This window comes from Dendropsophus ebraccatus, chromosome 15 (assembly GCF_027789765.1).
Source record: "Dendropsophus ebraccatus isolate aDenEbr1 chromosome 15, aDenEbr1.pat, whole genome shotgun sequence".
Lineage (NCBI taxonomy): Eukaryota > Metazoa > Chordata > Amphibia > Anura > Hylidae > Dendropsophus > Dendropsophus ebraccatus.
In genome coordinates this window covers 45,092,115-45,106,591 of record NC_091468.1, presented here as the reverse complement: position 1 = coordinate 45,106,591, position 14,477 = coordinate 45,092,115, and the positions used below count along the sequence as shown (strand labels likewise).

The 14,477-nt window shown below is 43.2% G+C and overlaps 1 protein-coding gene across 2 annotated transcripts in view; it reads right to left on the bottom strand.

Annotated features, from left to right (window-relative positions):
* The window catches only part of PSME4 (proteasome activator subunit 4), a 107,173-nt gene that overhangs the window by 81,995 nt on the left and 10,701 nt on the right, over nucleotides 1-14,477 (bottom strand). For both annotated transcript variants that reach the window (XM_069954213.1, XM_069954214.1), the window contains exons 2-3: nucleotides 4,263-4,403; nucleotides 321-437 (exon numbers count right to left, since the gene is read on the bottom strand). In XM_069954213.1, coding sequence (XP_069810314.1) covers nucleotides 321-437; nucleotides 4,263-4,403 — 258 coding nt within the window. The remainder of the gene's footprint in view (nucleotides 1-320; nucleotides 438-4,262; nucleotides 4,404-14,477) is intronic.

Here is a 14,477-nt window from a genome sequence, read left to right as displayed (position 1 = left end):
AAATATGAAAAAAAACCACAGCCTTACAACTAGGTCTAATCACCCTAAATTATAACATAACGTTGGAAATTAGGTTGCCGTATTTTATTCATCATGGCTGCTGGAAGTAGCACGTGCGTGAGGTAGAGAGAATGCAGCTTTCATGCTGAGGTAAGGCCATTTTCCAACAATTAGCTTTGGCGTTCAATGCTTCTACCACCACAGCGTCTACTTATTGTGTCCGATCAAAGGAAACAAGAAAACTGCAGGCTACAGGTTCATTTTTAGTACAACCAGAGCAGGACATTTAGAGCAAGAAGCAAACAATCTGATTTACTTACTTGGGAAACCAATTAAGACCAAGGTGTTCTGTTTTAGAGTACAGTATTCTCTCCAGCATGTCGTACAATGGTCTCCAGGGTAACTGTAAGTCTTCTCGGGAAAGGAGCTCTTTCTTTCTGCAATCGGTCAAAAAATAACATTAACAATCAGGCTGATATTGCACAAAGCATAATATTTGTGCTCTATTATAAAAGTGAAAAAAGAACCATATAAACAATTAAGTATTGTGAAAGGGAAAATAAAGTGGTGCCTTAGGGAGAAAGAATATCCTGTACCGAAATTCATTTATAATCTGCCATCATCATAAGAATGTTCTTTGAAGTCTCCTTTGCACAAGTTTGGATGCATGGTTTAAAGAAGTATGGCGATTTATAAAATCTGGCAGCCGGCAGGGGCAGGAGAAAACTGATTACAAGTACAGACTTACCTCTCTGTGTGCCTGTGTTGAGCGGCGGGACCGGCCTAAGGATCTCCAATGCTGACTCATCACGATCCAGCTGACGGACTGGCCGCTTAGTCAGTCAGTGATGGGAGCGGGACGCCGCTCCAGTCACTGATGGACTGGCTGCTCAGCCAATCAGCCGGGACAGGCCTTAAAGTCCCCCCCCCCCCTTCCGGCAGGAGTCCTAAGGCTGGTCCCACCACTCACCGCGGGCACAGGGTATGGTAAATTAGTACTTGTAATCCATTTCCCCCCGGACGGCTGCAAAATCGACAGACTTTAACACTTATTGGTTTCAGCTTATGGTTATGGCTCTACTACACAGGCTGAATAACGGGTGATGAGCATTTGTAGGAACACTACTGATATTTATACAGTTTCCACATATTATAAAGTGGCTCTAAAGCCGTTTATGCTCTATACACCAACAGCAGCCAGCCAAACCCTCATCCGGCCAACAGCTGTTCCTCCCCTTGTCTGTATGTATTATCATGCACATGCATGGTTGGTTTGGCTGTGTATGTGTTCTCAATGTAGGACACCCCTGGTAGCAGCTTATCTCCCAAAAGGATTGGGCACTGATGTCCAGGGGGCGTAACTGACACTGTAGCAGCCATAGCAACTGCCTTCCAGGTTCTGCAAATGTCCCTTTAACTGCAAGTACCACTTAACAGCACTTGCAGTTATAACTATACTTGATGGTTTAGTGGTCAGTCAGGGGGCCCAATAAAAAGTTTGCTATGGGCCCAGCCATTTCTGGTTATGCCCCTGCTGATGTCCATTTTGCCCAATCCTTGTTTCTGCTGACAGCCATTTTCTTTCAGCCTCCCCATACGCATTAATGTTAGGAACGGAGGAATCATGTTGGGGGGGGCGGCGGGGCGGGGGGGAGGGGTAACCTGCAGCCAGACAGCTCTGGCACCAACTTATCCCTCCTAGAGCAGAAGAGTTTGGCCACAAAAATCCAACACACCCAACCCTTTCTCTTCAATGACATCATAAGCGGTGAGGGATTGGACCAACATTAGGCTAAGGGCCCTATTACACCTACAGATATCTGACAGATTATCATTTTTCTAGCCAAAACTAGCAATGGACTATAAAGGAAACACTGGGATTTTGCCTCTTTTCAAATTTATTCCTGGTTTTGGCTGTAAAAATCTGTCAGATAATCCGTCAGATGTCTGTTGGTGTAATAGTACCCTAAGGTGTATGGGCACCTTTAATGGGTACCTATCATTTAAAGAAACTTCTGACATGTTGTAGCAACATCTGAGAGCTTTGTATCAGTCAGGGTCGAGGTGCCGAGATCCCCAGCGATCTTTAGAATGAAAGGGCAGATGTGTGAAGAATTATAATGGAACCATATGGAACTTCAGGTACAGCAATTACTGAAAGTTCCATAGGGCTCCACTATAATTCCATGGACTGACACTTTAGCAGTGAGATGGAGATGAATGAGCAGAGAGTGCACTGCTGCACGCTTCTGCCCCTTCATTCTAACGATCTGCGGGGGCTGTTGAACAACTACAACTCCTATGATGCCCTGATATGTTTTGTCATTATCATAGTAGTAGTTCTGCTAAGCTTTACATCAGTGGTTATGGTACATTTATAGGGAGAGGGCAGCTGTTTTATTGTTTTATACTGTATGTTAATTTGCTTTACTGAAGCAGAATTAGATCATGAATAGAGATGAGTGAACCGGGTTCGGGTTCGAGTCGATCCGAACCCGGACGTTCGGCATTTGATTAGCTGGGGCTGCTGAACTTGGATAAAGCTCTAAGGTTGTCTGGAAAACATGGATACAGCCAATGACTATATCCATGATTTCCACATAGCCACCGGACGATTATCGTTCAGATTATCGTTAAATCGTTCGAATCTAAACGATAATCGTTCGGTTGAAATGCAGTAACGATTAACGACCGAACGAGAAATCGTTGATCGCTTTATAAGACCTGGACCTATTTTTATCGTTGCTCGTTCGCAAAACGTTCGCAAATCGTTCGCATTGAATATGACATCGTTCGGTCGTTCGCAATAGATACGAACGCAATAGCGAAGAAATACGGAAGAAGAAACGATCGCAATTACGATCATAAGTAACGATTATCGTTCCATGGAAATGAGTGAACGTTTTCAGGTCTTTCGCAATAGCGGTCGTTTGAGATCGTTAATCGTTAACGATTATGCTAACGATAATCGTCCGGTGGAATAGGGCCCTTAGGGCTTTATCTAAGTTCAGCAGCCACCGCTAATCAAATGCCAAAAGTTCGGGTTCGGATCGACTCGAGCATGCTCCAGGTTCGCTCATCTCTAATCATGAAGAATAATTTTTTTATGTGCTAGACAACCAATATACAATTATATAATTCTATGCTGCAGTCACTACCGCTCTCCTGGAGCTTTCCTTACTGCACTCCTCTACTGCCCTTACTTGGCAGGCTGTGAGGGCAGATGACATCACTTCCTGTACATGCCCACAGAGCTTAGAAGAACTGCAGGTCAGGTGAGTAGAAGAATTTTTTAAAGGGAATGAGCATACTCTGTGACCTTTGGTCACTTCCACAGGGAGCTTCTATTATCTTCTCCATCTACTGGTGTCACATGTCGCTGCAATGCTGTACAGGTCACTTTACAGCAGCTTCCTCTTATCACCACAGACACAACAGGAAGTCTCAGCTTAGTTGTGGCTCCAGTGGGCAGAATGAAAACGGCAAGATTTCAGGGTTATTTTAAAATATACATAGAAACATGGAAAATTAGAAAAAAAGGGTCACCAGAAATTCTTAAAAATTATGTTTTTGTGTTTTATGTATGTAATATTAACATAAAAACATTACTTAACAATAAGTAATTTTCTGATGACACGTTTCCTTTAAAGGAGAAGTATTGCATTGTCCCCCAAAAGTTATACAAATTACCAATATACACTTATTACGGGAAATTGCTATAAAGTGCTTTTTCCCTGCACTTACTACTGCATCAAGGCTTCACTTCCTGGATAAAATGGTGATGTCACGACCCGACTCCCAGAGCTGTGCGGGCTGTGACTGCTGGAGAGGATGATGGCAGGGGGACACTGAGGGACACAGGGCACTGCAGGGACACTGAGCATCCCCCTGCCATCATCCTCTCCAGCAGTCACAGCCCGCACAGCTCTGGGAGTCGGGTCGTGACATCACCATGTTATCCAGGAAGTGAAGCCTTGATGCAGTAGTAAGTGCAGGGAAAAAAGCACTTTATAAGCATTTCCCGTAATAAGTGTACATAGGTAATTTGTATAACTTTTGAGAGACAATACAATACTTTAATAAAAAATTTCGCTGGACTTCTCCTTTAAGTCTAGGAAGGACACTTTATGACAGGTACTGTATGCTTTAAAGGTAAAGTTTTCATTATATACTGAGAATACCTGTATACTTACTACCCGCATTTATTGTGTCTTCTTCAGCAATGACAAGTAAATATTAGATCCATAAACTCTTTCACTTACTTTAGAAGGCTTATTAACAAGCGTGCAAAACCTTGCATCATGCTGATCTCCAATTTGGGGATAGTCACCAACTCATACAACAGCTTCACGAAGAGAACGTGGTCTTCTTTGCTAAATTTTCTGCCATAGAGCCGTATATACCTGTAGAGAAAACGGCAGGAAAAGGAAAAAAAAAATCAGATTTACTTTCCCAAGAATAAATTCCTACAACTCATATAAATAACAGGAAAGATGGGGATTTACAATGCATTGCAAAGTCAGCTCAAGCTAAACCTTATGCCATTAATACCTTGCTGTAATCCCGATTATAGATCCTGCAGCAGAAATATGTATAGCAGACAAGTGTGCGGATCTGCTGAATTTACTATATAAACAAAGGGATTTACTGCCGAGCAATAAAAGGTAATAAAGCACATGAGAAACATAGAACTGATTTAAAGGAGAAGTCCCATTTTACTAGTGTATGATCAGTGAGGGATCCCCAGAGACCCAGACAGTGAAGGGCCCCCCTGCACCCCCTGCGCCCATTAAACCGGGCTGACTTCAGGTCGTATACGGCAGAGATTTTAAGGGCCATGAGAGGTAAAAGGTTGACCCTAATCGATTATAAAATAATAGTACCTCCTAACAATATGCTGCCAAATTATCATTCACTTTCCATTTTGAGATAGGAGACGGACTATAAACTCATTGAGGGATTGGGATTTTATGTTGCCCAAGTCTATGGAGAGAGGAGGGCGACTGGTTAGAGAGCCAGATGCCAACTGAGAGATTGCAGAGACTACAATATGGCGTGCCAGTGCAGGCTAAGGAAGGCGCGTCACAGAGGGGGGGTGGAGAGAAGCTTGAATCTCAGGCGCCGGGCCGGCCTTCAGTGCTGCGGCACGGCTAATTAGCATATCAATAGATCGGCAAATATAACGGGAATCGGGCGGCAGATAGGGAAAAGCTCCGCAGGACAGCACTGTACACTGCAGCGCCGACAGGGCAGTATGTATAGCTCATTATTACTCTTCTGATGGTACATTCTCTTTAAATAGAAGTAAATTACAAATCAAAATTTTTTATTTTTTTTTTGGGGGGGGGGGGGGGGTAGGTATTACAACAAATGGGATTAAAGGATCCTCTGTACAATTCTATTCCTCTATTTATTAGGGGCTTAAGGAATAAGTTGTCCCCCCCACGACCAAGTATATACTGTAGCTGTATCTTACAAAACTTTATGTATACACAATAAACAGGAAACTGACAAGTGCCAGATAATACCCAATGTGCTTGATACTGTGATACTCTTATCAATAGCTGAAAAGGAGTGAGAAACAATGGATTACACTAGAAGACTAGACAGACAATCATAAAAAAAAAAAAAACACTATTGTCGATTTTCTCATTGGGAACAGACTCACAAGGTCTTGCCACTAATACTCAGAAACTGTTTCCAAGCATTAGAGACATTACAGCGTATACCGTGTGATAATAACAGTGTTTATAGCAGTGTATAGAAAGTCAGAGAATGCAACCCACGCAAGCTTTATGAGTAGGAAACTTCCACCAGGAAGACACAGGGCATTTCTCGTGTGGGTATATATGTATACCTGATCAGCCATAACATTAAAGAGAACCTGTTGTGTTCCTGGTGTCTTACATGCTGCCATCTGACAGTGTTCTGATACTGTTCCCCTCTGTTCTAGCCGACGCTGCAGACGGCAGACAATGAGCATACTATGGCGTATGCAGGCGACAGCTATCCAGTCACAGGGAGAGCAGACACTTTAACGCCAGTCACATCTGACGCTACCTCTTGCTGTCCTGATGAATATAGGGCTTCTAACTGCACTCAGGAGGCCAATCAGGCCTGACTAATGGTAGGAAGTGAGCGAGTGAGACTGGGGTGTTCTTCAAAGGGAACCTGTCACTACTCCTGACCTGTCTGTTTTAGTAAATCCTTGTGTCGCCCATGGAATAACAATTCCAGAATATCTTGTCTTATAGCTCTGTGATATGCCGTTCCTCTGTTATGCCAGCCATCTGGGTGTTACCAGTTGGGCGAGTGTCCCTACATTGTCTAGCACAGTAAGCTCTGATTGGCTAGATAGCCATCTGGGTGTTACCAGTTGGGTGAGTGTCCTTACATTGTCTAGCACAGTAAGATCTGATTGGCTAGATAGCTATCTGGGTGTTACCAGTTGGGTGAGTGTCCCTACATTGTCTAGCACAGTAAACTCTGATTGGCTAGATAGCTATCTGGGTGTTACCAGTTGGGTGAGTGTCCTTACATTGTCTAGCACAGTCATCTCTGATTGGCTAGTGTTATGGTACGTTTACACAGATAGATTTATCTGACAGATTTTTTAAGCCAAAGCCAGGAACAGACTATAAACAGGGAACAGGTGAGATTTCTCCTCTTTTCAAATCCATTCCTGGCTTTGGCTTCCAAAAGCTGTCAGATAAATCTGACTGTGTAAATGCACCATTAGACAGTGTAGGGACACGCCCCTAATGGTAACATCCAAAGGATAGAGGCTAACTTGATAATATTCCTCTAAATTCATTCATTAGTCTCAAGAAGCAAAAGGAAGATCAAAAAATTTTGACTCTTTTTTGTTATTACAACGTATGTTCTTTATGGGGAAGCTTGCTCTAATTGGTTCTAAGCAGAATAGGAAAACGGTGGGTCTCATATGGGTCATACTGGCTCTACCCGCCACACTAGAATGGATGACTTTTAGGGTCCATTTACACAGAAAGATTATCTGACAGATTATTTGCCAAAGATTTGAAGCCAAAGCCAGGAATGGATTTGAAAAGAAGAGAAATCTCAGGCTTTCCTTTATGACCTGATCTCTGTTTGTAGTCTATTTCTGGCTTGAAATCTTTGGCAGATAATCTGTCAGACTAAATGGACCCTTAGGCTATGTTCACACAACGTATATTTTTGTAAAATCACGGCCGTTGTACAATGGCTGTGATTATTATGAGAATATACGTTGCATTGCTGTTTATGGAATCCCAGCCAGAGTATACACATAGTATACGCTCCGGCCGGGATCTCTCTTGGCGCCGCAAACAACTGACATGTCAGTTTTCTGCGGCCGCTATTCAGTGAATATCGGCCGTAGAAAACCATGTCAGTGCACAGTGTGCTGTGGGGAGTTCTGATGCGGGAATGAACTGTGCGGCCATAAAGATCATCCAGCCGGTACTACAGTAAATGGCCGGGATGATCTTTTCAGAGACCGGCCGTTCCGTGACCTGGCCGGGTCACGGAATGGCCGGTCTCTTACGACGTGTGAACATAGCCTTAGAATGTAAAATCTGTGGGAAAAAAAAATGACTTTTCGTCATAAATGTGTCAATTATTGTGGGTTTTAACGGGACATGTCAACTTTTTGGTTTTAAAGCTCCTCTGTACCCACAATCTGACCCCCCCCAAACCACTTGTACCTTTAAATTGCTTGTACCAAACCACTTGTACTGTTTGATAGCTGCTTTTAATCCAAGATCTGTCCTGGGGTCCGTTCAGCAGGTGATGCAGTTATTGTCCTAAAAAACAACTTGCACAGGGCTGCCAGTTTAAAAGTTGTTTTTTAGGACAAAAACTGCATCACCTACCAGCCCAGGACAGATCTTGGATTAAAAGCAGCTATCAAACAGTACAAGTGGTTTGGGGGGGGGGTCAGATTGTGGGTACAGAGTTGCTTTGAAGCACAAAATGATGGATGTGTCAGTTTGTTTTTTTTAGAGATTTTTGTGGCGCACAACCTTAGTAAACATGGTTAAAAGAAATCGACAGAGAAAAAGTTAGCAAAGAAACAGCAATTTGATGACAGAAACATGTTAGTAAATCAGGGCTAATGTGTTCGAACTGGTTAAAGGGGCTCTCAATAACATTATTAAAGTTTCTAATACATTTTGTAATTGAAGGAATTCATACGAATATAGTATAACATTTTCCCGTAATCAATTAAAACAACTTTGAATCACTTCCATTAGACAGAAACGACTGCGGGCAGAGATCCTGGAACAGAGGACTTCATATAGCATAAACAGGAAACACACAGAACTTTGGAATATAAAATGAATAACATTTATCTACTGAAATAGTAACAACACATCTATACAAACAAGGGAAAAGTGGAGGCAAAGACGATCAAGGGAGTAAAGAGTGTAATGGAGTGTAAAGAGTTGTGCATATCCCCACCCCTCACCTCTCCTGAATGGTCAGTTTTTAGTGATAATTTGTATCCCTACAAAATAACATTTCAAGATCATCTTTTTTCTAGAACTCTTTTCCTTCTCCTAGATGTTTTTGAATTAACTGACAACTGGGTGTTGCCAGTTGGGAGGGAGGTCCTTCTTCAGTCCTAAATTGTCCATCCAGTGCTACCAGTGTAAGGCCATGTTAACATTATTTATAACACCAGCCGTTCTGTGATCCAGCCAGGTCACAGAACGTCCGGTGTTACTGAAGATCATCCCGGACGGTACTGCAGTTCCGGCTGGATGAAATTCGCTTATGCTAATTTCGGATGCGGGCGCACCAGTGTGCGCCCACATCCGAATTCACCACTGCATACAATGAATAGCGGTCACAGAAAACTGACATGTCAGTTTTTTGCGTGACCGCTAGCGATCCCGGACGGAGTGTATACTTTAGGGGAGATTTATCAAACATGGTGTAAAGTGAAACTGGCTCAGTTGCCCCTAGCAACCAATCAGATTCCACCTTTCATTCCTCACAGACTCTTTGGAAAATGAAAGGTGGAATCTGATTGGTTACTAGGGGCAACTAAGCCAGTTTTACTTTACACCATGTTTGATAAATCTACCCTATGTGTATACACTCCGCAACAACAGCCGTGATTCATATGAAACTTACGTAGTGTGAACATAGCCTAAGACTGTATAGACACACACCTAATTACATGGAAAAGGATAACCCCCCAATGGTCAACTTTTTAAAAACTTTTAGGCTAGATAGATTCACACTGGACGTATCCGCATCGGATTTAACGCTGTGAGTTTGCAGCGAAATCTGCTGCGGATACCTCTTGTCAGTGTCAATGTGATTACATACTCGCAGCGGTAGTCACTGATTGGCTGTGCGGGAACTCTGGGAGCCTCAGATGCGGCCGGAGCGTGGAACAGGTAAAGTATCTTCCCGGTGGCAGGGGTTAATGGGGGTGGAACTTACATACTCGCAGTGGGATCATCATACATTGTATATTATCACATTGACACTGCAAATATGCAAAAGAACACTGCAGAGACACCATCACATGTCTCGACATCAGTGAACTAGCCAGACCTTCCTCCGGGAAGGAACAGCCAAGCCAAAGGCGTTCTTCAGTCAAGGAAACCACCTCAGCAAGGTATCCATCCACAGACAGCTGTTTCGTGGTTTTGCCCCTCATTAGTGTGGAGTAGGTTTCTGGCTAGTGGGAGCAATGACTAGTAAGTGCATGCAAAAGGACTCTGGTTGACCTCAGGGAGATCAACCAAATTACTAGTCGTTGCTCCCACTAGCCAGAAACCTACTCCACACTGATGAGGGGAAAAACCCCGAAACAGCTGTCTGTGGATGGATACCTTGCTGAGGTGGTTTCCTTGACTGAAGAACGCCTTTGGCTTGGCTGTTCCTTCCCGGAGGGAAGGTCTGGCTAGTTCACTGACGTTGAGACGTGATGGTGTCTCTGCAGTGTTCTTTTGCATATTTGATTTCCCAGGGGGCAATGTTCTAGAATACACTGACGTTGAGACACGTGATGGTGTCTCTGCGGTGTTTAGGTTGATCTTCTTGAGGTCAACCAGTGTCCTTTTGCATCACATTGACACTGACAGGAGAGTTATCTGCAGCGGATTTCGCTGCGAAATCGCAACGTGAAATCTGCAGCGGATACGTCCAGTTTGAATCTAGCCATAGAAGAAATGTCGAAGCAGGGCGGTGGGGGGAGCGAGAAGGATAAGTATAGGATTTTTTTTTAAACTATTTGTGTTCTGAGCATCGTTAGAAAATTATCCGGAATAACCCTTTAACAGATTACACTTTCACAAAAAAACACATGTACATTATATACAGGGTTTATGAGGGCCTATGTTCTACGTACCCTCAAGGAGTGTTCACAAAATGTGATGAGATCAGGGCCTTACAGGGAGGAACAGAGACAGTACTCATCCTTCTGGAGCAGAACTATTACCCGAAACAGGAAAACACTGCTCGAATGATAACAGCATAAACAATAAGTTCTCCCAAATACAGCGACAGATAAATGTATAGGCAGCACCTTCCCTACAGTCAGCCGCAATGATTCTATGTGCTATTACATCTAAATCAATACAGAACATGCCCACAAAGCTCAAACACTGATTTATCCAATATGCACTTGGGAATGAAGGCCAAGTCATACGAGAAATGTTCTGGAGATAATGCTTCAAGGCAACGTGTCCAGACTGCTGTCAGGAAGCAAACAAAATAATCATAGTAAACCTTATACATGGTTATTGCCTGGGCTTCTCATATGCCCTGGTGTATCAGTTTGCAGCACCAGTGGTAAGGTCAGGGTGACCCGATGTTGTGGCATACCACCTGCCTGGATTCTACAGAGAAGAGGTGAGAAGGAAAGTGAGATAGACAAAGAGGCACACACAGATACTGCTGCTGCTTCTAGTAAATGCTATACAGTATGTCACCTCAATGCTGAATTCACAGCTTACACTGCTCAGTACTGCTTTATAATGCCCTCCATACTCCTGCTACTTCTGGGGTTGTTGTAAAGAGATATAGGGGAGCAGTGTATGTACAGTGTATGGGAGACATAATAGCTGCCAGTATCAATTCACAAGTTCAAGGATGACTGAAGAAGGGCCACTCTAAAAGTCACTGATTCTCATTCTCTGCTAGTGATTGGCTGAGCAGGCACTTTCTTGTGTAGAGACCAAGAAAATAAATTGCTAAGCAGAAGGACTGTACACAAACAAAGTCGTGGACAACTGCATCATGTAAAGGGGTACGCCCTTAAAAAATGTTTTTAAATCAACCAGAGTCAGATAAGTTAAACAGATTTGTAACTTACTTCTATTTAAAAAATTCCAGTCTTCCAGTACTTATCAGGTGCTTCATGTCCTGCAGTAAGTATTCTGGATTTATTTTGTCCAGTGTGACACAGTGCTCTCTGCTGCCACCTCTGTCCATGTCAGGAACTGTCCAGAGCAGGAGAGGTTTTCGATGGGGATTTGCTGGACAGTTTCTGACATGGACAGAGGTGGCAGCAGAGAGCACTGTGTCAGACTTGACAAAATACATTGTCAGGGTACAAACCCACACACCGTATACGCAGGAAATACGCAGCAGATTTGAAGCAGATTTGGTGGTGCAGATTTGATACTGTGTTCAGTTATTTAGATCTAATCCGCTGCGTATTTGTTGCGTATTTGCTGCGTATCGCAGCAGTAAATACGCTGCGTATACGGTGTGTGGGTTTATACCCTTAGACTGGAAAGAATACACCACTTCCTGCAGGGCATACAGCAGCTGAAAAGTACTGGAAGACTTGAGATTTTTTAAAAGAAGTAAATTACAAATCTATATAAAACTTTCTGACCCCAGCTGATTTAATCCAGTGGTACTCCCCTTTAAGGATCAGTCTCCATTATGTGATATTACCATTCAACAGACTTGTAACAAAAGTTTCTGTGGCTGTCCAATACAACTGAATAGAATTTGCAGAAATCAATGTGCGTGCTGCAAAACTAACCTCAGGGATACAAGTGTTCAATTTCTGCAACAAGTCTATATGAATATATCTGAAAGCGGGCAGCAGATAACTGATCTTATAGCAGGCGAGTACGAGTCCTAACGGGAAGCAAACATTCCTCTGCGGAGAGCTGAACAAGAGACACACCTCAACACAAGCCATCATTTAGGGATTGCCTACGGCCGCCTTTATAATCTACAGTCATAAAACTCCGGAGACAGAAATATTAGTCTGAGAACACTGGGCAATGGCAGGGGCTATATAAATGAACAGTGATGTCATGTACAGGTATTGAGGTCATGTACAAGCATCAATACTAGGTTATTGATTAACCCTTTAGAAACAGAAAATCCTTCCCCCCCCCCCCTCAATAAATGCAAATCTTCGATCTAAGGATGTCCACTCACAAACAAAGGGTACTTTTAATTTACAGAAACTTCTGATATGTCATAGCAACATGTCAGAGGTTTGTATCGGTCGGGTCCAGGTGCTGAGACCGCTGCTGATCGCTAGACTGAAGGGGCAGACGGGCGCAGCAGCACGGGCTCTGTCCCTTCATCTCCCTCAAGACAGAAACATAATGGAGTCCTATAGAACTTCTGGCACAGAAATTACCGGAAGTTCCACCGTCTCCATTATAATTCCATCCTTCGCTAGTTAAAGGACAACTCCAGCAATTTGTATTTTTTAATATGTTATTACATAAGCAAAGTTACACAAATTCTTAATGTACACTAAATATTGGAAATGCACATATACAGTATATATTTAGAAGATCAGTTAGGCTTCAATTTCTCTTAAAAAAAAAAATGATGTCATGACCCGGGTGTATGTACCTGAATTGTCCAGCAAGGGCGCAGTATATGTAGAAATTACATGTAAAAACTTCAGGTACATACACCCAGGTCGTGACATCACATTTATTAGAGAAATTGAAGCCTCCCTTATCTATTAAATTGAGGAAAATAGCACTATATGTGCATTTCCCATAATTCGTGTACCTTAGGCATTTGTCTAATGTAATAACATATTAAAAAATACATTTTGGCCGGAGTTGTCCTTTAAGCAGCGATACGGAGATGAAGAGACAACTGAGCAAAACTAGCGGAATTCAGCGGCGAAATGCCGTTAGCCTCCCTCTGTTCAGCACGGACAAAGCAGGAGCGCGCGCCTCCCATAGACTCCCATTATGAGAGGGAGGCTAACGGCATTCCGCAACGGAATCCTGCTAGTTTTGCTCAGTGGTAACGAAGCTTAATGATCGTCGAGGGTCTCAGCACCCGGCCCCCGACCACTACAAACCTCTGACATGTTGCTTTGACATGTCAGAAGTTTGTTTAAATGATAGGTACTCTAGAGATGAACAAACTTACAGTATTAACAGCATGAACTCCGAACCGCTCTTCCCTGGCTGCCTGGAAATACTGGACCCAGTCCTGGGAAACTTCTCCCAGTTTCCCAGGACTGGATTCAGCTTTTTCAGGCAACCAGGGAGCAACAACATGGAGTTCAAAGGCAGCCGGCTAAAGAAGCACCTTTCTTCATACTCTAACTCATCTCTAGTTTTAACACTAAGGTAGCCTCATAACGGTATGCATAGATGATTGCAGGTAATATATTTCTAAGAGACTCTGATGAGGCAACGTGACTATTTTTTGGGTTTCGCAATAGAAGTAGGTAGATAACGGAAAGGGATACATTTCATTATCCTTAAACCAGTCTCCCCCAGTAACATCACCAGCCAGTGGACTGGAGGGGAAAAATGGGTTTTAAATGCCTAAGTGTGGGACAGTGCCAGTTGTTGGGGTATCCATATGGTTTATGCCAATACCGCCCCCCCCCCCCCCACACACACACACACAGCCATGATATCACTAGCTCTTATTCAGTTTCTTTGTATCTTTTTTTTTTGTAAATTGTTATATTGTATTATAGCTGTATGTATCTTGTTTTATAATTTTATCGGACTATTACTTTTTTTAATGCATTGTACAATGCGTCATCAGTATTTCCAAATGAGACCTGCTGGGCAACAGGTAGCCAGTGAATAGGTTGGCAGAACAGGGGTAGATAGGTCGGGCACCCAAGGTGTTAGATGAAGGGCCAGAGAGGAGGATATAGCAGTAATCCAGGCAAGAGATGAGGAGGACATGTACCAGCAGTTTTGTTGAATAGGAGTTGCGTTAAGTGCAGATTCAGGGAATGCTTTTAAAGGGGAACTATGAGCAGGTTAGACAAATGTAGACGAATGTCTCTTACCTTCATCCTCAGCGCTGTTCCTGTGCTGTGTATTCTAAAATCTTCTGCCCGGTAAGTTGTTAGGAGCACTGGGGGTGGGTATCCGGGTGGTCCTGATGGATTACCAGGCAGAAGATTTCAGAATAAGCAGTACGGGAACAGCGCCAAGGATGAAAGTAACAGACATATCTTCATCCTCAGCGCCCCATGCCCACTAGGGAGC